This window comes from Pristis pectinata, chromosome 28 (genome assembly GCF_009764475.1).
Source record: "Pristis pectinata isolate sPriPec2 chromosome 28, sPriPec2.1.pri, whole genome shotgun sequence".
NCBI classification, from domain to species: domain Eukaryota; kingdom Metazoa; phylum Chordata; class Chondrichthyes; order Rhinopristiformes; family Pristidae; genus Pristis; species Pristis pectinata.
In genome coordinates, this window is record NC_067432.1 from 24,156,696 (window position 1) to 24,181,683 (window position 24,988).

The 24,988-nt window shown below is 45.7% G+C and overlaps 1 protein-coding gene across 7 annotated transcripts in view; it reads right to left on the minus strand.

Moving 5' to 3' along the window:
* cers3a (ceramide synthase 3a) overlaps window positions 1-24,988 on the minus strand; it is a 65,425-nt gene that overhangs the window by 24,456 nt on the left and 15,981 nt on the right. For all 7 annotated transcript variants that reach the window (XM_052040493.1, XM_052040499.1, XM_052040494.1 and 4 more), the window contains exons 2-7: window positions 23,541-23,714; window positions 19,571-19,688; window positions 15,365-15,483; window positions 12,144-12,201; window positions 8,955-9,005; window positions 3,876-3,968 (exon numbers count right to left, since the gene is read on the minus strand). In XM_052040493.1, the coding sequence (XP_051896453.1) occupies window positions 3,876-3,968; window positions 8,955-9,005; window positions 12,144-12,201; window positions 15,365-15,483; window positions 19,571-19,688; window positions 23,541-23,713 (612 nt within the window). In that variant the 5' untranslated portion in view covers window position 23,714. The remainder of the gene's footprint in view (window positions 1-3,875; window positions 3,969-8,954; window positions 9,006-12,143; window positions 12,202-15,364; window positions 15,484-19,570; window positions 19,689-23,540; window positions 23,715-24,988) is intronic.

Here is a 24,988-nt window from a genome sequence, read left to right on the forward strand (position 1 = left end):
CTCCTCAGGCGGATGGTGCCGGACTGTCCGGCAGCATTCCTGCCACTGGATACAGGAATACAAACATCACTTCCATACAACGACTGTCCCTTCAGGCAAGAGTCTGGTTGCAGCAGCTGCCTGTGTTCATTACATATCTCATCAGCCCTGGTCTGGGAGAAGAGCCGTGGTCACAGCGCAGAGTGGCAACCCCCAGCATCACCCACTACATCGTCCAGTTACAATAACGGCAGCAGTACAGAGTGCAGTAAAACAAAGGGTCTCCTCCCAGAGCCATCAGAGACCATGGAGACAACCCACTGTTATAAAGTCATACAGCATGGAAACAGGCCCTTCAGCCCAACTCATCCATGCCAACCAAGATGTCCATCAAATCGAGTCCCATTTGCCTACATTTGGCCCATATCCCTCTAAACCTTTTCTATCCACGTACATGTCTAAATGCTTTTTAAACATTATAATTGTACCTGCCGCTACCATTTCCTCCATATACGAACCATCCTGTGTGTGAAAAAAAACTTTTCCCTCAGGTCCCTTTTAAATCTTCCCCTTCTCACCTTAAATCTATGCCCTCTAGCCTCCCCTTCCCTGGTGAAAAGACTGCGACCATCCACCTTATCTATGCCCCTCATGATTTTATAAACCTCTGTAAGGTCACACCTCAGCGTCGTACGCACCAGGGAAAAAAGTCCCAGCCTATCCAGCCTCTCTTTATAATTCAAGCTGTTGTCAGGACCAGAGGGCTCGAGTTATAAGGAGATGTTATTAGAGATAGTCTCCCAGAGCCTGCTGTGCACAACAATGGCATTCAAAACTGTGGTGATCCCACACAAGGGTGAAGGCACAGATGTCTGTGTCCCAGGGCACTTCTGTGGGCACACTGAGGATGGGGCAAACTGCAGGTTGGCAGGGCCTTGTATTTTCTACCAGGTGACTGGTCACTAGATCTCTTCTCACTGGAGCAGTGGAGGCTGAGGGGTGGTCTGTTGGAAGTGTATAAAATTATGAGGGGCATAGATAGGGTGGACAAGCAATATCTTTTTCCCATTATTGAGTGATCCAATACCAGAGGGCATACATTTAAGGTGAGAGGGGGTAGGTTCAGAAGACGTGAGGGGTACATTTTTTCCTGAGAGAGTGATGGATGTCTGGAATGCATTGCCTTATAGGGTGGTGGAGGCAAGTTCGTTGGGGGCTTTTAAGAGGGGCTTGGATGAACACATGAATGAGCGGAAAATAGAGGGATATGGGCATTCTGTAGGTAGGAGGGAATAGATATGTCAGCATAACATTGTGGGCCGAAGGGCCTGTTCTGTGCTGTACTATTCTATGTTCTAGATGGTAAAATCTCAGCTATCAGGCATTTCATCAACCAGCATGCTCTGGTGACTGGCACTTCAGAGTGTCCAGGACAACATCGGGTTAACCATGATTTGATTAGAACCAAGACTAGAATATAAAAGCAAGGATGTAATGCTGAGGCTTTATAAGGCGTTGGTCAGACCACATTTAGAGTACTGTGAGCCATTTTGGGCCCCATATCTAAGGAAAGGTATGCTAGCATTGGAGAGGGTCCAGAGGTGGTTTATGACAATGACAAGACATAGGAGCAGAATTAGACCACTTGGCCCATCGAGTCTGCTCTGCCATTCAATCATGGCTGATTTATTATTCCTCTCTCAACCCCTTTCTCCTGCCTTCTCCCCGTAACCTTTGATGCCCTTACTAATCAAGAACCTATCAATCTCTGCTTTAATGATGCCGAGGATGAAAGGGTTAATGCACGAGGAGCATTTGATGGCTCTGGGCCTGTACTCGCTGGAGTTTAGAAGGATGAGAGGGGATCTCATTGAAACCTACCGAATTTTGAAAGGCCTGGATAGAGTGCCTCAGAATAGAAGGACGTCCCTTTAGAATGGAGACGAGGAAGAACTTCTTTCGCCAGAGGGTGGTGAATCTGTGGAATTCATTGCCACAGACAGCTGTGGAGGCCAAGTCATTGGGTATAGTTAAAGCGGAGGACTGGCTGACTGACTTCCCAATCCTGATAAAGGCTCTCGATCCGAAACATCGACTTCTCATCGTTCTCCGTAGATGTTGCCTGACCTGCTGAGTTCCTCCAGCAGTTTGCGTGTGTTGCTCCAGATTCCAGCATCTGCAGAATCACTTGTCTCTCCATTTTGCTGCACCACTGCGAAGTCTCTTCGAGGTATGCCCAAGCTGAAGAAGTTTTCCTCCTCTCTCCGAAGGGAACTCTGTGAGACCCTCTCTCACTGCTCCCCCCGTGATCTCTGCTGCTCTCCGACCATGTGCTCACCCAGACTCACTTCCACAGCCACGTGACCTTCCTGGGTACTTGCCTCTGCCGCCATCTTGTTCCACATGGCTCCAGCTCCGTTTCCAAGCCTCCCAGTTTGGCCCCAACAAGGATCCCAGATACCTGCGTTCCATTGACTGCTACTCTCTCAGCTTCTCCTGCCGTATTCTACCTACCACCCTCGCCACCATGAGGAGATACCTGCGGGCTCTGTCTCTGCCACAGCTCTGGGCCTCGCTCTCCACGATCTGCCACAGACCTCTCTGACACTTCGTCCTCTGCCCCAGTCCTGATGAAGGGCCTCAACCCGAAACGTCGACTGTTTATTCCCCTCCATAGATGCTGCCTGACCTGCTGAGTTTCTCCAGCGTTTTGTGTGTGTTGCTCCAGATCCAGCATCTGCAGAATCTCTTGTGTCTCCATTCAAAGACAGAGGCCTTGCATTCTTCCTTCAGATCAATGGATGGTCCAGCTTACTGACTAACCTGAGCAGTGACACATTGATTGGTGTGGCTGAACTTTCCCCCCCCGTTATTGGCCAGACAGATATCAATGGAGCAAAACTGCTTCAGTTCATGAATACCTTGAAAGCTCCAGAGGAGCAAAGCTCAGGAGTTCAGTAATGTCACATCACACTACCCAGTGAAGAGCAAATGGACAGACTGGCCCTGCTAACCTGGCAGTGATTTTCTTTTAAATAAACAGGCATGCCTGTTTGGAAGCGATATAAAGAAAGGGACACAAATGGCATGCTGAGATCCTACAAGGGGTTAATTTTGCAGAATGCTTAGTCTCATGACTCTACCTCCAGTGTGTCAGGGTTTGTGCAAAAAAATCTCATTGGCCCAATTATAGCCAATACTATGGCTCCACACTGTGGAAGTTCACAAAGTCCCCCTATAAACATTGGCTGTCAGAGTAAAGCATTCCTTACACGTTGCCACAGTGAATTCTTCCCAGTTTCAGCCTGATTTAATCTCGAATTACTAAGCATCTTTAATTAGGTGTGAATATGACACAATATCGTCAAGTGAACTCTGGCTATGACAGCATCCTCTGGATAAATGGAGACACAAGAGACTGCAGTTGCTGGAACCTGGAGCCTAACACAGCGGGTCAGGCAACATCTGTAGAAGCAAAGGGATGGTTGATATTTTGGGTCAGGACCTTGCATCAAGACTTCAGGGTCCCGACCCAAAATGTCTACCATCCCTCTTGTCTCCACAGGTGCTGCCTGACCCATTGTGTTCCTCCAGTCGTTTGCCTTTTGCATCCTCTAGGTAAACCCTTGAGTACTAGCAAGGTGTCCTTAGGACAGGGGATGAAGGGGAAGCCATTCAGTCCACTAAATTAGATTACGAATTCCAACTTCAACAAACAAGTTTGATTTCATTAACCCTTATGGAATTCTCTTCCGCAACAGTCATCTAGTAACGTTGGGTTAGAGATTTTCAATTAACCCCACAACCCCGTGCTCAAAAGACATAGGGTCAAAAACAGAAATCTAAATGGTGGTGCTTACTTTACACTAAGCCAACACTTAGAATACAATACGTACCTTTCTTTTTACATCCGATGCAATACTGAACAATAGTGACAAATAGAAACTCAATTCAATGATATAGTACCAATATTGGGACGGTAACAATGTCTGTGGAGAGAACAAAGAGACATCCATCAGCGAGGCTAGTTTGCAATCTCGTTACAAACCCATCAGTCTACATGATGAATGAATGAAGAATATGCCCAGCTCCACAGCCCACTTGACCTCTGCACTCATTCTCTGGGCTGTTTCAACACATTACGACCAACAGTAAGGAAATGGATTAAAATTGCATCCCACAACAATAATGCCCTTGTAGTGATCAATAAGGACATTTCCTCACAATCCTTCAAACATAGTTGAAGTTGCAGGGATGGTGAGAACAAAGACACTGTCTGGTCTGTGAAAGGGTGGAGACCCAGAGAGAGTGAACGTCACAAGCAGTGGTGGTGCTGGTGGAGAGAGTGTGCTGAAGGTGATCTCTGTGAAGGAGATGCCCATTTCATCGACGTGGATTGCTCACCCCAGACTGTGGATCCTTTCTCCCGCTTTCAGAATTCCCAGTCCACCTGCACCCCTGTCTGACCTTCTGTTCTCTCCACCTCCATTCATTACCAACGGTGATGACGACATTGGTGTTATTTTTCCCTTTACCCTTACTCATTCCAACCTACTCCACTCTGAAGAAAGGGATACTCTTCAGCCTTCCCTGTGATGAAGACAGTGGCACAGCTGGTAGAGCTGCTGCCTCCCAGCGCTAGTTCAATCCTGACCTCTGGTGCTGTGTGCAGTTTGCACGTTCTCCCTGTGACCACGTGGGTCTCCCCCTGATGCTCCAGTTTCCTCCCACATCCCAAAGATGTGCAGGATAGTAGGTTAATTGGTCACTACAAACTGTCCCTACTGTGTAGAGGTGACTGGTAGAATGCAGAGGAGTTGATGGGACAGTGGGAAGAATAAAATGGGATTAGTGTAAATGGGTGCTTGATGGTTAGTGCGGATTCAGTGGGCTGAAGGGCCCACTTCCGTGCTGTCTGACACCCTGACTGCAGTAAGATCCCACCACACCCCTCAAAGTCACAACTCCATGGGCCGACCTGGTTATGAAAGATGCAAGGCACCAGATCCCTGACCCGACCTTCCGCTAGGATCCGAGGTGACCTGCTGCACCTACACAAACTGTGGCAGACGTGGATAATGCTCTGGTCACCTAGAACAGCACTTGGAACTCAATGTCCGATTCATACACAGCGGAGACGCCACAGCGACACACTCAGTTGCTGCTCACACTGTGTCTGCTTATCCACCAGTGTAAAATGATAGTTGCTGATCTTAAGAATTACCATCCCACATTTCAAACAATGGGCAATTGTAGAATAGCAGAAAAGGAATAGATACACAGGGAAGGGTAAGTAAGCCAGCACAATATCAGCTGACTTATCAGCTATCAATATCAGCGCAGGTTTTATTCCCCACCCTGCTGCCGAATATGTCTAATAAATTTACAGGACAATCCAAACAGAGAGGAAAATTAGACAATGTCCTTTAAGCGTGTAAGCAAAGCGCTGCAGAGGCAGGGAGGCAGACACTTGCTCGTCTTGTTTGTAACAGGATCCCAAACAAACCAGTACAGGACAAAGAGATTCCATGCCACCACATTACGTCTGCAGTGCCCGACACTGTCAGATAAAATGAAACTTCTGGTGAAAGCCAGCCAGGGTAGAGTTGTTACCAGACTTGCAACTCAGAAACCAGAGCTGTGAAGTCAAGTCCCAATGTGGGAGCTGTGGAATTTGAATTGATTATTAGTCTGGAATTTTAAAGGAAAACAATTAGCCTTATGATCAGGAAATGACTGTATTGTCATTAATATTTCATACTACTTCCTGTCTAGTGAAACCCATTTCATTAATAGTTGCCAGGGGAGCAAATCTGTCATCCTTACCTGGTCCGGCCTGTGTATGACTCCAGACTTTAAGCAATGTGGCTGCAGTCACTCAGTTGTTTCATAACTGCCGCATTGCAGCCAAAAATGAAGTGACCTCTGGTTGTTGACCCTGGCACAGAATTCAAACGTAAAAAGTCGCTCCCAACCCTTGCAATGTCCTCCTCACAAACATTGGGAGTGGTGAACAAATTAAGAGAGCCATCCCAGAGGTAGCAACAGCTCGACATAGTTGTCCTCACAAGATCATACATAGAACAGTCCAGCATTGGACGAGCCATTCGGCCCACATGCTGATGTTCTGCCAACCTTGATGCCAATTTATACGAAATGTCTTCCCCCTGTGTATCATCCATATCCCTCCATATTCATGTGTCTATCTAAAAGCCTCTTAAACTCCACCAAACTGCCCGATTCCACTACTACCCCTGGTAACCCATTCCAGGCACCTACCACACTCTGCACAAAAAACTTGCCCCTCACGTCACCTTTAAACTTCCCCCCTCTAACCTTAAAAGCATGTCCTCTGGTGTTTGACATTCCTACCCTGGGGAACAGATTCTGACCGTCTACCCTATCTATGCCTCTCATAATTTTAAAAACCTCTATCAGGTCTCCCCTCAGCCTCCGATGCTCTAAGGAGAACAACTCAAGTTTGTCCAACCTCTCCTTTATAGCTCATACCCTTTAATCCAGGCAGCATCCTGGTAAAACTCTCATGCAGCTTTTCCACAATCTCCACATCCTTCCTATAATGGGGCGACCAGAACTGCACACAATATTCCAAGTGCGGTATGACTAAAGTTTTATATAGCTGCAGCATGACTTCCTTACTCTTATACTCAGCACCCCCACCAATGAAGGCAGCATGCAATAGGCCTTCTTTACCACCTTATCCACTTGCATAGCCACTTTCAGTGAACTATGGACCTGGACCCCAAGATCCCTCTGTACCTCAATGCTATTAAGGGGCCTACCATTAACTGTATACTTTCTCCTTTCATTTGACCTCCCAAAGTGTAACATCTCACACTTGCCCGGATTCTATCTGCCACTTCTCTGCCCATATCTGTAACTGATCTATATCCCGCTGTATTCTTTGATAGCCCTTTACACTGTCCATAACTCCACCACTCTTGGTATCATCCACAAATTTGCTAATCCTGCAGCTACATTTTCAACCAAATCATTGATATACATCACGAGCAAGAGAGGTCCCAGCACTGATCCCTGCGGAACACCACTGGTCACGGACCTCCAGCCGGAATAACAGCCTTCCACCCCTACTCTGTCTTCTATTGGCAAGCCAGTTCCAAATCCAAACTTGCAATTCATCCTGGATCCCATGCATCTTTATCTTCTGCACCAACCTACCATGAGGGACCTCATCAAATGCCTCACTGAAGTCCACGTAGATAACATCCACTGCCTTACCCTCATCAAGCTCCTTTGTCACTTCCTCAAAAAACTCAATCAAGATTGTAAGACATGACCTGCCCCGCACAAAGCCATGCTGACTGTCCCTAAGCAGGCCATGCCTTTCCAAATGTGTATGAATCCTATCCCTCAGTATCCTCTCCAATAGCTTCCCCACCACTGATGCAAGGCTCACTAGCCTATAATTAACTGGATTATCCCCATTTCCCCTTTCTAAACAAAGGCCCAACATTTGCTCCTCTCCAGTCCTCGCCTGTTGCTAGTGAGGACACAAAGATCCTTGTCAAAGCCCCAGCAATGTCCTTACTTGCTTCTTTCAATATTCTGGGATATATACCTTCAGGCCCTGGGGACTTATCCACCTGAATGCTTTTCAGAAGACTGCACTGTGTAATGAATTGACCTGTACAATCGGTATGCAAAACAAAGTTTTTCACTGTACCTCAGTACAAGTGACAATAATAAACCAATACCACTACCAATACCCAGCACTACCCCCTCCTTAATCTCAAAATGCCCCAGCACATTAGCATGCCCCATTCTGCTTTCACTATCTTCCAATTTCTTCTCCTCGGTAAATACCGACACAAAGTACTCATTTAGTACTTCAGCCACTTGCTCCAACTCCAAAAACAAATTCCCTCCTTTATCCTTGAGTGCACCCACCCTCTCCTTAGTTATCATCCTTTCCTTAATACAAGTATAAAATGCCTTGGGGTTACCCTTGACCCTGCTCACCAAGGACATTTCATGGCCTCTTTTGGCTCATGAGCACTTTCCTGCTATCTTTATATTCCACAAGGGCCCAGTCTGATTTTAGCTTCCTAAACCTTCCTATACCTTACAGACAACATGGACAGTAGCTTCTCAGGATCAGTGAGAGATTGTTCCAAAACACAGCACTGTGGGCAATCAATCCACATCAGAATGGACATTCTCCAGGATACTAGCCTCTCGAACCATTATCATTGAGGAAGTGAGCTGCAATCATCCATCGGGTAACTCCAGACAGCTCAGTGACAAAAGGGGGCTCAAAGCCTAGGCACCGTTTCAGCAGCAGTCCCAAGTCCTTGAAGGGGGAGGTCCAGCTGTGACGCTGGTGGTGACTGGGGAGGGAGGAGACCACAATGGGGGAAGGAATAATTTCAGTGGTTGGGGTGAATGGGGATGGTGCATCCAGTAGCAGCAGCCATGTGGTATCAATGAGGTGCATTTCCCTGTACTGTTAATTATATTTCAGGCACTTCACTCGTAAGGGCAGCCTGGAAGGTTTAAAGACTTGCTGCTGGGCTTCATGAAGGTCTGGTTTTGCTGAACATGGTCAGTCAGCACTGATACTGCTGTCTCAGAATGCTGTTTCTTTTGTCTCTATTAAAAAGGACACACTGGCAGTGAGACTTTAGGAATGTTTAATTTCTAGGCAAGTGGCTGTGTTGGCAAAACATCAGGTGTGGGTCAGTACCGAGTAATGATCTCAGGAGACAGGGATGAAACTGAATAAACAGTTTTCTGACGTAGTGGCATCAGGTTACATTAACGTTCTCCTATCACCAGCACTGCTCTTGTTTAATAATCTTCACTATTGTCAATTATTAGTACAAATTTATCAACTGCTTGCATCAAATACTGGTTTACTCTGCAATGGAGCTGTTAAGAGAATGCTTGCTTGACCTACACGGTGCAGGAGCAGACTGGCTCTCTGACGGACTCACCTGTTTAGGATATCCCACCCAGACTTCCCACGTGTCATAAAACCACGGTTTCTGCAACAGAGCAAGAAAAATACAGCCCAGGTTAATTAACTGAAACTGGCAACACACAATGATCAAAGTGGACATGAAAGTAAAACACCTAACTCAAACCTCCCCTTTATAACCGAACAATCTGCTGGAGGAACTCAGCAGGTCGAGCAGCATCTGTGGGAGGAAAGGAATTGTCAACGTTTTGCGAAAATGTCAGTGATTCCTTCCCCTCCCACAGATGCTGCTTGACCTACACGGAGTTCCTCCTGCAGATTGTTCTTGCTTCAGATTCCAGCATCTGCAGTCTCTTGTGGCATCAGAAGACCCTTTTTCAAGAGTGACTTTCACTTCCTCTAGGTGGTCCACATGGCTTCTTGATCAATGAATGAGTTTTAATCCCGACCCCTGTTGGTTTGGAGGGTGAAAGGGTAGCCAGTACGAGCACAGTATCAGGGCTTGTGCACTGTGTCCACCCACCACAAACCTTCTGGGTCTGTGGCTCATTCAGGTTGTGTTTGGTTGAGAGTATGAGCGACACTTCCGCTGGAATCGCTTCAACGTGGACCCAACTTAATTGGGTTAGATTGGGCAACAACTTGCATTTATGAAGAGTCCTTCATGGAAAATGTGCTCAATTTCACAAAAGGGTTTTATAAACAGCATTATTATAAGGATCTTTTAAGTGATTCCAGCACAAGCCTCAGACTGAGCAACTCAACCCAACACAGTGAAGTGATTTGCTTGTCACCCAAAGTATCGGGCTGTTAGGTGCCCCTTCTGTGGGGCACAGCCTGGCGAAGGTGCCACTTGATTGCTGGAGGAACTCAGCAGGTCAGACAGCATCTGTGGGGGCAAAGGGACAGTTGACGTCTCGGGTCGAGACCCTTCATCAGAAGGCTGTGTGGGAAGAGTGCCACCAGATTGGAGGCTGTCCATTTCCCCTACCCTAGCCAGTATCAGTACTGGTGGACATCCAAATCCAGTTTCTATTACACAAGAGAGGTGTGGGTTTCTTTCAAAAATATACTTGATTCATAACATATACACCAGAGATACAATTGGTACATGTCTTTCTCTACATTCATTGTACCATCAACTTAATACATTTTCCTACATTGTGTTAAAGCCACTCATCTTTCTCTCTTTAAACAATGTCCCCATGAAGTATTTGAGGGGCTGTTACACAGCACCCAGCCCCTCAGTGTCCATTGGCGACAGGACCCTAGACTGTGGTCCTTCCCCACAGAACCTCTGCAGTGGCCGTGCCAAACTTGAGTGTGTTCCTCAGCACATATCCCTGCACCCTGGAACGTGCCAGTCGGACACCTCCTTACAGTGGAAGGCCAACAAGTTTCAGGCAGACTGAAGTGTGTCTTTGACCAAGTTGATGATCTTCCAGCAGCAGCAGGGGTTTAACTCAGAATGCGTCCCCGAGAATAGTCCGCAGATCACTAAAAACATGGAACGATTCATGACTGTGCACGTCATCCTTGCTAGTCTTCTCTGCGTCGTTCCAATGTTAGTGTGTGTGTGTGTTGCTGGAAGTGTGGGTTTCAGATTAGGGTCACAGCTGGTAGTCAGTAGAGACTCTGCATCCATTCCTCTTTGATACCAGCAGCCCCCACCTTTAACCAGCTATGACCGATATCAGAACCAACCCAATCCCCACCCACCTCTTCAAAGATAAAACCCACCTCTTTAGACAATTTTTGGCTACAATTTTTTCCAAGCTGTTTTTCTATGTTAACATAGTATTTAACTGTGGGATGAAATCATTACAACGCAGAAACAGCAGATGGTGTATTCTGAACCACCCATTATGCTGATGGTAATGACAGCCTTAACATGTTTGGCGCTGAAGGGTCCATTAACCACAGCCCATAAACTGCAAGACAGCAGAATGTGTTAAACCTGTGGGAGCTGAATCAGTCTGCAATGCCAGCTCCCATAAGCCACCAATGGTGCAGGCAGTCACTAAACAGCAAGAGCACGATGACATCTATTACATTAAAATGCAAGTCACGACTTGTTTCTGAGTAGGAGCCTAAGGTTTGGTGGCATGTGGTTAGAGGATGTTTTCATCAGGTGAAGTCAATGTGCGTCTTTGCTGGTGTAAATTCTGGGGTTGTTCCAATACAGTCGCATTAACATACCGAGGTCAGGGGAACAGATGACCTCAGGCATTTTGCAATCAGCGGTTTTAGGTTGGAACCACACCACAAATTTCCCAATTTTTACAGCTGGTGGGGTGGTCGAATCTTTTTCTGCTGGTCTCACCCTGCAGGTCCTGCCCAGGGTGGTGTTGTTTGGAGTGGCTCTGATGGGTGCCTGCATTGCTGGATGGTTAAAATAGCAACCACATTGGACCCTGCTTCACACATTGAGTTAGCCAGGGGTGGTGGTGGAGGAGGCAAATACAGTAGGTTCTCAGATAGGTACATGAATATGCAGGGAATAGAGGGATATGGATCATGGGCAGGCAGAAGGGATTGGATGTCATTAGTGTGATTAGTTCAGCACAACATTGTGGGCTGAAGGGCCTGTTCCTGTGCTGTTCTACGTTCTAGAGAGATACAGCACAGAAGCAGACTCTTCAGCCCAATGAGTCTGCATCGACTGTCCATTCACACTAATCCTCTGTAAATCCCATTTTTTTTAAATTCTCCCCACGTTCCCATCAACTATCCCCTGATTCTACCACCCACCTACACACCCAGAGCAATTTACAGCAGCTACTTAACCTACCAACCCGCACGTCTTTAGGATGTGGGAGGAAACCAGAGCACCTAGGGGAAACCCACACGGTCACAGAGAGAACGTGTAAACTCACACAGACAGCACCGGAAGTCAGGATTTAATCTGGGCTCTGATGCTGTAAAGCAGTAATTCTCCAAGCTGTACACTGTGTCACCCCTGCTCATTAACTCCTGCTGGAGATAGACAATCATTCAGCCAACCATGTAAACAGCAGAGTTAATGTAGCCGCATAGCAGGAAGTATGTGGTAAATGTACTGTTTGGATTATAAATCACTTCAAATCCCATTCCCACCAATCAATGGAAATGTCAATGGTCTATCAATTAAACTTGTACAAGACTCATTGATATGAAGTGGTAGACACAAGTTTACTGTACTTACAGTGTAGAGTGAAATACTTACATCAATGAGGACAGCGATCCCTCCGATAAATGCCAGGAGATAAAACGTACACCGCCAGCTGGAAAACAAGAGAGTTTGTTCCTCACACTGACTGCAACGAAGGAACACGTGTCACTTTCACACACAAAAGGAAAAGCGACTGCTTCACATTTCGTACAACAGCCACTCAGCCCGTCAAGTTTGTGCCGGTTCTCAGTGCATTCCCACCAGTCCCATTTGCGTAATCTACTTGCTCTCACATTCCCATTAACTATCCCTCAATTCTCCTGCCACCCACCTTGACTACGGGTAACCAATTAACCTGTCATTCAGCCCACCAGTCCTATGTCAGCTCTTTGAAAGTGAATTAATCCCAGTCTCCAGCCCTATCCCTGGGGCAGTTACATCCACGTCGCAGACTCATGCTGGTGCCAGCTGGTGCAGGGGAACCAGGAGCCCAGAACACACTGTGGGAAACTTGGTCTTCTCCCCAAGGAAGGAGAAAACGTTGCTGTTGCTAAAGATGCAAATGTGGATTCTGAACACCCTGCAACAGAAGTGCCCGATCCCCTCACTGGGTCAGACGGTACCGATCAAAAAATACAGGACAACTGAAAGCTGCAATTTCACTCCTTGCTCAGAACAGTCCCATCTTCTGAACTCTTGAAACTGCGATCCGAATGGATTGGGATTAAAGTTTAAAATCAAGATGGTAAACTGATTGCACTGTGTGGTCCAAATGCCCCACTGAATGAGCAGAGAGCCGCATTCCTGACTGGAGCCTAATGAAGCAACTCAGAGGACCACTATGCAAAAGAACCTGTTGGGAAAGACAAGACGCTTCAAAAACGACAAGGGCCTCTCTCACCCAAACCCCTACCACACAGAGCATGCGATGATGGACGTAATAGTTTAGCATGGATAGGCCGGAGCCTGACCAGAGTTGGAATGAATGGATCACTTTTGGATTTGCCACCAGTAACTAGTGGGTTGTACAGGGATCAGCACTTGCATCTCAACTACTACCAACCTATATTAATGACTTGGGCGAAAGGATCGAGTGTACTCAAGCCATATTTGCTGGTAATACAACAGAGTAGCAAGGAGGATATGAAGAGGCTGCAAAAAGATATAGATAGATTAAATGAATGGGCAGGAAGTTAGCAGATGGAACATAATGTGGGTATCTGCTTTAGAACAAAGAATGAGAAAAGAGATTATTATTTAATTAGAGTGAGACTACAAAACGTTGCACAAGGGCCCTAGCATACAAAACACTGAAAGTTAGTGTACTAATGCAACAAGTAATTAGGAGAGCCAATGCGTGTTGGCTTTTATTGATTAGCTTACAAAGAAAGTGAGTTAGGATACAACTTTACAGGGTGTTGGTGAGCTGATCTGGAGTACTGGGCACAGTTTTGGTCTCTATATTCAGAGGAGGGTCCGCTTGCATTGGAGTTGATGTAGGGAAGGTTCACCAGGTTGATCCCTGGGATAAAGCGTTAATGTTTGAAGAGAAAGTTGGGGAAACAAAGGACTGCAGATGCTGGAATCTAGATGAAAAACAGGATGATGCCGGAGGAACTCAGCAGGCCAGGCAACATCTGTGGAGAAAAGCAGGCGGTCAACATTTCGGGTCAGGACCTTCTTTGGGACTGAAGATAGGGAAAGGGGAAGCCCAATATATAGGAGGGAAAAGCAGAGCAGTGATAGGTGGACAAAAGAGGGGAGGCAGGGTGGGCACAAGGTGGATGCAGATAAGAGATAGTGATGGGCAGGTGTGGGGGAGGAGGGGAGAGCAGACCCACCGGGGGATGGATAGGAGTGGGCAGTCCTAGGTTGTGGGACTATCATTTTGGTAGCTGTGTGGGGAGGGGGGGGGGGGTGGGGGTTGGTGGGAAGAGGGGAGAGATTTCCTGAGGAGATGAGGTCAGTGATGGTGTTGGTCCTGGTCCTTGGTGGGGTCATAGTTCAGGCGTAGGCAAGAGGAAGTGTCCAAGAGTTGGCGTCTGGCCTCCGCAAGGTAGAGGTCAGTACGCCAGACTACCACGGCACCAGCTTTGTCGGCTGGCTTGATGACAATGTCAGGGTTTGTGTGGAGGAAGTGGAGAGCAGAACGGTCAGAAGGGCAAAGTTGGGGTGGGTGAGGCGAGCAGAAAAGTCAAGACGTCAAGAAGAGAAAGTTGTGCCGATTGGCCTATACATTGGAGTTTCCAAGAACGAGAGGTGATCTTACTGAAACCTAGTAAATTCAGCTGGGGATGTTTAGAGGAAGTTTCCTCTAGTGGCAATATCCAGATCTAAAGGATATGGCTTCTGAACATGCTCTCCCATTTCAGATAGAGGGAGTTCTCTCAGAGGCTCATGAATCTTTGGAATTCTCTAGCCCAAGCAGTTGGTTCCCCTTTCCCACCCAACTACAATGGGTCCACCTTTCAATCTCGCCCCTCCCTGCCCTCTGATCAGTAATCACACCTTCCCCTCCCACGAGATGGATTCCATTCCCCTCCCTGTTCTCAAATGACCTCTCCACCCACCCCGTGCACCCTCCCTGTGACTGATCTCCCTGTCACATTCAGTGATATTTCTTTGAATACACAAAGCAGTCACATAAAGCTGCAGAGTTAGAGACAGCAAGAACTGCAAGAGGACGGGACCTTGCAGAGGCTAGAATGATTCTGCACAAGAAGATGCCATTCAGGACAGCCCTGAAAGAGAGCTCTCCAATACGTACACTCCCAGTTCGACCTAATTCCATTCATTGACACTTTCTCCAGTACCCTGATTTTTTATTTTGAAAGTAATTAGTGAATTACTTCCACCACCTTTCCAGCCAGTGCTTTCCAGATCACAGCAACAAGCATCATGTAGAAAGAAATCTCTGGTTTCTTTCAATATGATCACTGACCCTCGAGCCAACAGAAACATCTATTGGTTTACAGAGAGATCTGGGGATCCACTTACACAAAGCACAGAAAATTTGCATGTTATAGCAAGTAATTACGAAGACTAGTGGAATGCTAAGACTTCATTGTAAAGGGGATGGGGTGTAAAGCTTGGGACGTTGGGTTTCAGGGCGTTAGTGAGTGCACCTTATTTAACCAGGTCATCCCTTTTCACAAGAAACTTCCATTCTTTACAGCAGTACACCAATTAGCAATTTAAATTTCCCGACCAATCTGGTATTCCCAAACAATAAGATAACACAGGAAGGATCTGACAGAACCACGTTTGGAACTTACCAAGCTTCTCGGAATTTTTTCATCAAGCTCGGTCTGTCTTGATTTCGCCTTCTTCGAAACCATCTCTCCACCATCCGTACAGAATAGCTGCATTTCTTTGACAAGCCTTCTAACTGTGACTGCGAATATAATGGCAAATTACAAAAACTACAATAAACAAAAAAATAAGTGCCAATCTATATAACACTTCCCCTCAGTTAATCGTTTCAAATCATATTCGTTCAAAGCAATGCACGTTGCATAGATTGGATATTTGGGCTGATGAGAGGCAAATGTTTAATAAATAAATTCTCATGGCTGGGACTGGGACTATGATACGTTACACAATCTGGGAAGGTGGTGTGTTGGAACCATGGTCTATTCTGCATGTGCAAGAATGGTGCAGAGGCAGAGAGATAGAGAACTTTGGTATTGGCATTGGTTTATTATTGTCACTGTACCAAGGTACAGTGAAAAACGTGGTCTTGCATACAGTTAGTACAGATCAATTCATTACACAGTGCAGATACACTGAGTTAGTACAGAGTGCATTGAGGTAGTACAGGTAAAACAGAGTACAGAGTAAAGTGTCACAGCTACAGGGAAGTGCATTGCAGGTAGACAATAAGACCATAAGACAAAGGAGCAGAAGTCGGCCATTCGGCCTATCGAGTCTGCTCCACCATTCTATCATGAGCTGATCCATTCTCCCATTAAGCCCCACTCCCCCACCTTCTCACCTTTGATGCCCTGGCTACTCAGATACCTATCAATCTCTGCCTTAAATACACCCAATGACTTGGCCTCCACAGCCACCCGTGGCAACAAATTCCACAGATTTACCACTCCCTGGCTAAAGAAATAAGGTGCACGGTCACAACTTTGGCCTCCTCATTTGAGGAGGGAAACGCCTATGGTTAGAGAAGGTTCACTCGGTTGGTTCCTGGGATGAAGTGGTTGACATACAAGGAAAATTTGACCAAACTTTATATACAGGGAGTGTCAGACCTCCAATGTGACTTACTGAGGGCCACTCATGAGTTTTATTTTAACCATGCACAACCAGATACTCTTAATGTTCATCACATATTTAAAATATTTACATATTAAGTAAAAATGTACATTTTTAATTGAAGTTATCAGTGGATACTTTGTCAGGATTAAAGTGAAAGGTTGCACTGCTTCTGGGAAAACGATTTAGGAACGCCAGCCTTTATTTTCAGTACTATCAGACCGTGCCAAACCAAGGCAATTATGGATATTGAGCAGACTTTCTTTGCTTTAATTGTGAACCAGGTCAATCAAGTTCAAGCCGCCTGTGTGAATCCACTGTTCCTGGCTTCAGTGGAAATGGGTCAGTGTTGCTGCTTTCAGGAGTACTGAAGCGTACGGACACTTGAGTTGTAGAATGACAACGAGCCTCCACAGACACCTAGCTGGCAGGTGGCAATGGGGTGGGGGATGGTGGGGAAAAAGAAAAGTCACCTGGCTCTTGCTTTACTCTGAAAATATGCGATTTGGCCAGCCAGGTCAAACACAAGCTGCTCTTTCCCCCGGAGAAGGACCAAGATGAGCTGTGGAAGATCAGAGCTGACTCTCACCTTTCAGGTGGGTCACACACTTTTCTTCTGCCATCAAAAAAGCAGCGTCAGCATAAGCCCAGTCACAACTTTACACTGGTGAACAACCTCACCCCCATGTGAGAAATTAAATGCAAAACTTAAAATCAGATTGATCACTACTGATTTTGAATGCGTCTGGAAGAAACTGATGCTGTGATATTGATAGTGGAGATGATATGTGTGTGCAAAGATCTTTACTGGTGGGTGAAACCGTGACACAGGATGAACTGCAAATCTTGTTTAATGACCGACCTTATCTGGATGAAGATGCCACACTTTTTCCCCCCTCAAAGACCCAGTGGTTGATAGATCAACATGTCTGGGAAACTATCAATCCTGTCAGTGCAGTGAACCTCAGTCACAGTTGTTACACTGCACTAAAGTTCTTCCACCTGACCTGTCAATAGTTACATCTGCTGCCCAGGACAAGTGCATAAAGTACAGGTCCTCCTCAGCTTACCAACACCCAACTTAGGTACAGCCCTTACATACAAACAAGCGTTTGGGAGTCGGACGGGATGGAATTGCCAGCTATCGTGGGGCTGTAGGTATCTTCTGCCTTGTGGGACCGCGGTTTGCGGCCACAGTTCCGACTTGCGAACTGCTCAGTTTCACAGGAACAGAACTCTGCTGTAACTTGGGGAGGACCTTTACTCTGTCACATCTTTCACCCAGCCTCAAGTCCCAGATCTAATGCCCTACATTCATCAGTTACGATCATTTAAAGTTCGGAGCTTCTGTAGAACACAATAAAGGCACGCACTTTCAGAGAAATATTTCCTGGCCCAGAGCTTCCTGCCATGCATTCAAATTATTTCTCAGTTCCAGTAAGGTTTGAGAGCTCTGGATGATCACATATCCCAAGTTTAGTGTTCAAGCTCCATCTCTGGGCTGCACTCCATCACCAGGCCCACCGTGGAGCTCCATCAGCCATCTCTGGGCTGTCGTCTAGGGCCAGGCCCATTGTGGAGCTCCATCAGAGGTCTCTGGGCTGTGTTCTGCCTTTGGCCCCCTCATGGAGCTCCATTGACAGGACTTATTTTCAACATGACTCTTTCTGAATACACTTGCCTTTCCCCTGATTGAATCATTCAAATAAAATGCTCAATCAAAAGGCAACAGTCACTGGAGCCCAGCAGAGCACTAGAGACAGAGGCAACACTCCATGCCATTCAGAAAACCACACAAAAGCTTTTTTTAAAGCTGACTGTTCACACCTTCCTCTGGGGAGGACAGGTTTCCCCACTGCCCCATGTCAAGAAGCCAACATTTCCTCCCTGTCCACTCCCAGTAACCCTGGCCTCTTCTATTTCAGCAGTGGATCCACAAGCTCATGGGAGGTGCCAGCCTCTAACACCTGGAAAACCAGGGAGGGAGGTGGGAATGGGGATGGTAGTACAACGATCCTGACAGCCCAGTGTGCCTGCACCAACTCTGTGAAAGAGCTCCTTAACATTACAGTTACGGTCAGCAAGAGATAGGGACAGAGTAGTGACAGACCCATCTCTGCCAGTACTACACCTGTTACATAGTTGTAGACCCATCCCCTCTAGTCTTGTAACGCAATGCAATACAGAGACAGACCCGTCCCTGCCAGTTCTGTACCCCAGGGTTATACAATGACAGACTCGTCCCTGCCAGTTCTGTACCCCAGAGTTATAAAGTGACAGACCCATCCCCACCAGTACTGCATGCCAGAGTTGCACAGCGACAGACCCATCCCCACCAGTACTGTGTGCCAGTTTTATACAGCGACAGACCTGTCCTCACTGGTACTGTACCCCAAGGTTATATAGGGACACACCCCAGTGTTATAGAGCGACAGACCTGTCCCCGCCAACCATTATACAGTATCAGACCCATCCCCACCAGTACTATAACCCAGTGTATAGTGTTATACAGTGACAGATCCATCCCTACCTGTACGGTACCCCAGTGTTATGCAGCGACTGGTGGGCTCAAGTCTGTACTGTACAGTAGTGTACCAAAATACTGAACAGGTACAGACAGGAGCCCGCCTGCATCCATCCAATGGGTCAGAGACCAATGCTCGGGGGCTGACCTTCATCCTACCACCAATCCCACTGTCCTGTTTATCTGTGTATGAAGAGTGACGACACAGATCTCAATTTGCCCATTCTTCAATGCACATTCACGACATTGTGATGGACAATGCTGGCTCAGGCAGATTATAGCATCTTGTAATCTCCCCACCACCTCTCCCAAAAAAGCTAAAATGATTTGTTTTCTACTCCATAAGAAGGTAATCTGACACTGTGGGAACCCCTAGGTATTTTCAACAGCTGCCCCCTCTAACCTTCCCAAATTCAGATCCACTAATTCATCACTCCACCTATAGTCCCCATGGTTCACACCCAGACTGCAGCACACACACCCAAATCCCCTAAACTGCAGTGATATAGTCGCCACACACATATAGCTAATATTTAGCAGAAATAATAAATATTAAACAATTACCAACTCACCCTCACTATTCACTATTTCATTGCCTGAATACATGCATTGAGATATTGCTTTTAGTTTTGTTTCCCCCCTTTTTTGGAACAAAAACAGTTTTGAAATTCAAATCAAGAAGTAAGCTTACCTTATTTGGATGTTTTGAATTCGAAACAAAAAAGTTTTCTAAAACAGGATTATAGGTGGCCTTTAACCGGACTTGGTCCTTAACCCCCAAGACTTTGGCAAGTGGTGTGGCTATGAGCCTGTGGGTGTAAACATGCACTGTAGTAAAACACTGAAGCACGATCAAACTCGCTTATAAGTTCTCCTGGTGCAGACAGGAGCTCTTCATCCTCTATCTGCACCAGCACTTTGAATGAGCTACCCAGTCACCCATACTCTTTTCCCAAAGCGTTACAACACTTCCCCGGTCAAGTTTCCATTTGAAATTGTTGTCACTCATTTTCTTTCCACTTCCAGGCAGGGCATCCTAGTTCAGAGCAAGTCAATAACCACTGAAACTGCCTCTAATGTGAACCTTCTGGTCGCAGACTCTTTTGCCAGAGGAAACAACTTTGCTATACCTACTCCATGAAAACCTTTCACAATCTATATTTCTCACCTCTACAGAACAATCCCATTTTCTCCAGTCCCTCCATATCTCTATATCCTCCAAACATATGAATTAGGAGAACACTCAGCCCCTCAAACCTGCTCCAAAAATTTAATAAAATCATGTCTGATCTGACTGTAATCACAACTCCACATTCCTATCTACCCACAGTAACCATTCACTCCTTTGCTTAAGAATTTATTTACCTCTACCATAAAAATATTCAAAAGGGTCCCAAAGACTCGTGATGTCAGAGAAAATATTTTGCCTCATCTGTGTCTTCAATGGGCAACCCCACATTTTTAAGCAGTGACTCTTAGTTCTAGATTCTCCCATGAGAAACACCCTCTCCACATCAACCCCATCAATGCTCCTTGAGATCTCATTTGCTCACTCTTCCGAACTTCAGCGGATACAAGCGGAGCCTGTCCAATCTTTCCTCAAAACAATCTGCCCATTCCTGGTATTAGTCTGATAAATTTTTCTGCATTGCTTCTAATGCATTGACATCCTTCCAATGTACTAGAGTCCCTAGTAATATTACAGTAAATCATCTTAGTCAAGCTTCCAAAAGTGCAGCGCCCAGTAAAGGAACTAGTTACTCCCAGCGAGGGTGTAGCCAGTAATTTATCAAGGTTTAGCATAAATCCCTTTGTTTCTCACCCTACACAGTGCACAAATTTATGAGTTTGAATGGCCTTTTCAAGATACCAGCCCCCTCACAGGGAACCTTCTCCCCATTAGGAAGATACTGAACAGCAAGGTACCCTCTTGGTTATCAAGTCTGTTGATAAATCCCTGAATGAGGATCTAACACTCCAAATTCAGGCAAATACATACGTGAAAAAACTCAGACCTGCATCTCAGGTTACTACCTGTGCATCCAATTAATTCTGTCTCTTACACCCCATTTTTGCCTCCATCAATCTCATAACCAAAATGTATCACTTCACGCTTCTATGAGATTTCATTTGATGACCTTGTCACAAGAGTTGAACAGAGCATGTTGCTTTAGTGATTTACTGATCACCCGTACTTCCGTTGAGAGCGCTGATGTGAAGGTTGCTTTATTCAAAAATGATTTATGACTTTAGTGAAAAAGCATCAGAGGTCACGAAGTTTGCTTCTGAAAGCCACTGCCATCAATTGGGATTTTTATAATTTTGCCACAAAAAGGATTTAAATTTCAATTTAAAATACTTTAGGCTCTGACGTTAATAGAGGATTCCCAACTTGTCCACCATAGACAAGAACAATATGTCAGACTAACAGTAAATCATCCACTCAAGACACCAGCCCCAAATAGGGAGCTTTTTCCCAGTTAGGAAAATCCTGAGCAACAAGGTACCCTCTTGGTAATCAAGTCCGCTGATAAATCCCTGAACGAGATTGACAGAGATATAACACTCCAAATTCAGATGGTAACAGAGAAAAGCAGCAGGGGGTTAATGAGGTCATTTAGGATGGTCTGTCAATTTAAAGATAAAATGGTTTATTGCAAGATGTTAGTCAAGTCCACGCATCCCTTGGTGTTAGTCACCCGAAAGCCAAAGTTCCACTGAAGATGTGAGTCTGGTGCTTGAGGCCCTGATCATGTGCTGTGGTAAATGGCCAGATATAATACAACACATACAGTGTTGGTGGACTTGTGCTGAAGAGCTGTGCCTAGTGAACTATTAACTTGCAGTCACCTCTGAGCAGTTGGCACCAGTGACTGCTTCTGAAGATAAGCAAACTTTGTGTCAGCAGACTGAACACAGATTTAACTCAGAGGGGGGTTGGGGGAGATGGAGCCACAGTGAACAAACACTTCGATTGTTATAGCAGTTACATCAGTCCCTGTCGAGTCCAACGAGAAAGGAAGAGGTAAAGTGATGAAACTCCCTGGAACCAGATGGAATGTTCATGTTTGATGATGGAAGTTCATTTAGGATGGTCTGTTAAGGAAAGGTCAAGGTCATAAGACTTGTTTTTGAGCTTTGTGTGTGGGAGGGGTTCAAAGTTTGGGTTTAGAGAGAGACAGAAAGGAAGCAGGCAGCCCAAGGTGCAAGACCACCAGTTTATGGACACGGCTTATAAATTTTGTTTACAGCCATAATATTGTGCGAATATTACAATAGTACTATTTTGTAGAACTTTGTAATGTTAATAAATCGGTACTGAAATACAAGTGGTGTTATAGTGGATCCTACACAAAAACACAAGAAAATGGGAGCAGGAGTAGGCCACTCGGCCCCTCAAGCCTGCCCCAACATTCAACGCGAACATGGCTGATCTGTCCCAGGCCTCATCTCTTATGTGCCAGTTCCCCCAGGGCCCTGGTCTTTCGAATATTTATTTACTTCCTCTTTAAATACCCCAAGGATGTGGCCTTCACAACCCTCTGGGGTTGAGAAATCAAAAATAAAATAATTCATATCAAAAACAAAGCCTGCTCTCTGGGAGTGAACAGTATTTCACAAGGTCTGGGATGAAACGAGGAACTAGTGGCGTTCCCACTTTGTAGTCACACTCTCAGTGTAACTGTCTCCACATCTGATTGCTGATCTCATTCCAAGAGAAACAGTTCATTAAAATGTTCCTTATCTTTTCAACATCTTGTCTTTTTGGAAGCATTCCTCCTGCTCAAATGATGTTTCTCAGGTTGGGGTCTCTGTGCCCCAACTACTCCGCTCCCTCTCACTGCCCCTTTACTTGCTTCCTCCTCCTTTGCCGGACCAGAGCTCCATGTTGTAAACAGCAGCAAAAAGACCGGCTGGCAGTGTGGAAGCTCTTCGCTGAAGTTTCTCATAAATTTCCCTTTCACACTCTAAAGCGCTTCTTGTATTTGCAGGAGTTAAGCGTTACCTTTATGGATTTCACTTGCACGTTTAATCAGTCCAGGTCAACATCCGGTTTCATAACTGAGCAAACAGCAGATGAAATGAAATTTGCTGATCAAGGGGTCTCCTCACTCCTGCCACACAGCCCACCCCTACTCTCTGCATCCCAATAGCGACTGTTTCTGTCCAGTGATCTATCATTTCATAGAACATAACAGCACGGTATAGGCCCTTCGGCCCACAATGTCGTGCCGACATTTTATCCTGCTCTAAGATCTATCTAACCCTTCCCTCCCACATAGCCCCCTATTTTTCTATCATTCATGCATCTATCCAAGAGTTTCTTAAATGTCCCTAATGTTTCCAGCAACAAAAAAATCTGCTGGAGGAACTCAGCGGGTCAAGCAGCATTTGTGGGAGGGAAAGAAATTGTCATGTTTTGGGTTGAAAGCCTGCATCAGAAAACCCTGTCCTGATGCAGGGTCTCGACATGAAACATCAACAATTCCTTCACCCTCCCCAATGGATGCTGCTCAACCCACTAAGATCCTCCACCACATTGTTTCTTGCTCCAGATTCCAACATGTGCAGTCTCTGTTGACTCCATTTACCACTGTCATTTGCCTCATGATATTCTCGTTACACAAACTCTACAACGTCAGACAAATAAAAGATTTTACCTTTCAAAGAAGTATCGAACGACCATAAGGAGAAGAGCATAGAGGACGGTGATGTACAAATGAGAAATCTTTGCATACACAAAGCCTTCTCTGTCTTGGAGATCATCCCAGGTTAGATTTCGGGGAAGCCACAGGTGATCCCACCAAAACCAGTCGCTCAGAGTTTGCAACATCCTGTTGGCAACAAAACAACAATTAATCTGTGTTCATAAAGCAGCCTCAGTAAAGCAGCCAAGATAATCAAAGACCCCACCCTCTCTGGACATTCTCCCTTCTTCCCCCTTCCCATCAGGCAGAAGATACAAAAGCCCGAAAGCACGTACCACCAGGCTCAATGACAGCTTCTATCCCACTGTTATAAGACTACTGAATGGTCCCCTTGTACAATAAGGTGGACTCTTGACCTCACAAACTACCTCGTTATGGCCTTGCACCTTAATGTCTGCCTGCACTGCACTTTCTCTGTAACCGTAACACTTTATTCTGCCTTCTGTTAATGCTTTTCCCTTGTACCACCTCAATGTACTGACGTGATGAAATGATCTGTACGGATGGCATGCAAAACAAAGTTTTTCACCGTACCTCAGTACATGTGACGATAATAAACCAATCTGAATTAACTTTAACATTGTACCAAGCGTTATTATTAAACCAAGCCTATGTTACCTTCGGACCCCATCAACTTGTCTTCACTGGTCACACCTGCTGTAATGCCAGTCAATGGGAAAGAACCTCGCTCTCTGCCCCAATCTGAAACCTGCTCCATAGTCTCAGACATGTGAGCAGTGAATGGCTGTATGAAGTTCCTTCCAACCCCATCAGCAGTGAAGACTATTTCCCTTCCCAAGCGAATTAACAGAACTTCGTGTGAATTCACATTCACTTGTGCAAGAACTCTGTAATTCCAGGATTGTTTCTATGAAGTGGAAAACATCTGACTTGACTAAGATTTAGACTTTAAATTGAAAACAGAAATCTTTATTTAAAAAAAAATACACATTAAGAATTCAGCAATAAAGAGTAGTCGAACTCAGCTGTATGTCAGGGTCGCAGCCCAGCTTGCTCATCACAACAGCAGATGGAGCTGATAAGAGCAGTGAAAGAATCCCAGAGGAATCAGACGCTGGGCTCAGGAAGATGATTCGAAGGCAGGCATTTATAAATCTGCAATGGCAAAGATCATTGCGCAACAGGACAAAAGGATTGGCTGGTAGGGTCATTCATTCAGGACTCTTGGGGCAACGATTGCTGTGCTTGTGGACTTGCTACTGACCTTGTTTAATCATCATACATTGAAACTACAAAGGCTGGTCCACAGTAGCACGCAGGCAGTGAGAACGTCCCATTCCGCACTGCTTAGAGTGAAACTAAAGAACTAGAGTCACAGCTAACCACGTGTAACATCCTCAGAGATTTTAACTTCACAGTCCTCAATACATAAAAGTTTA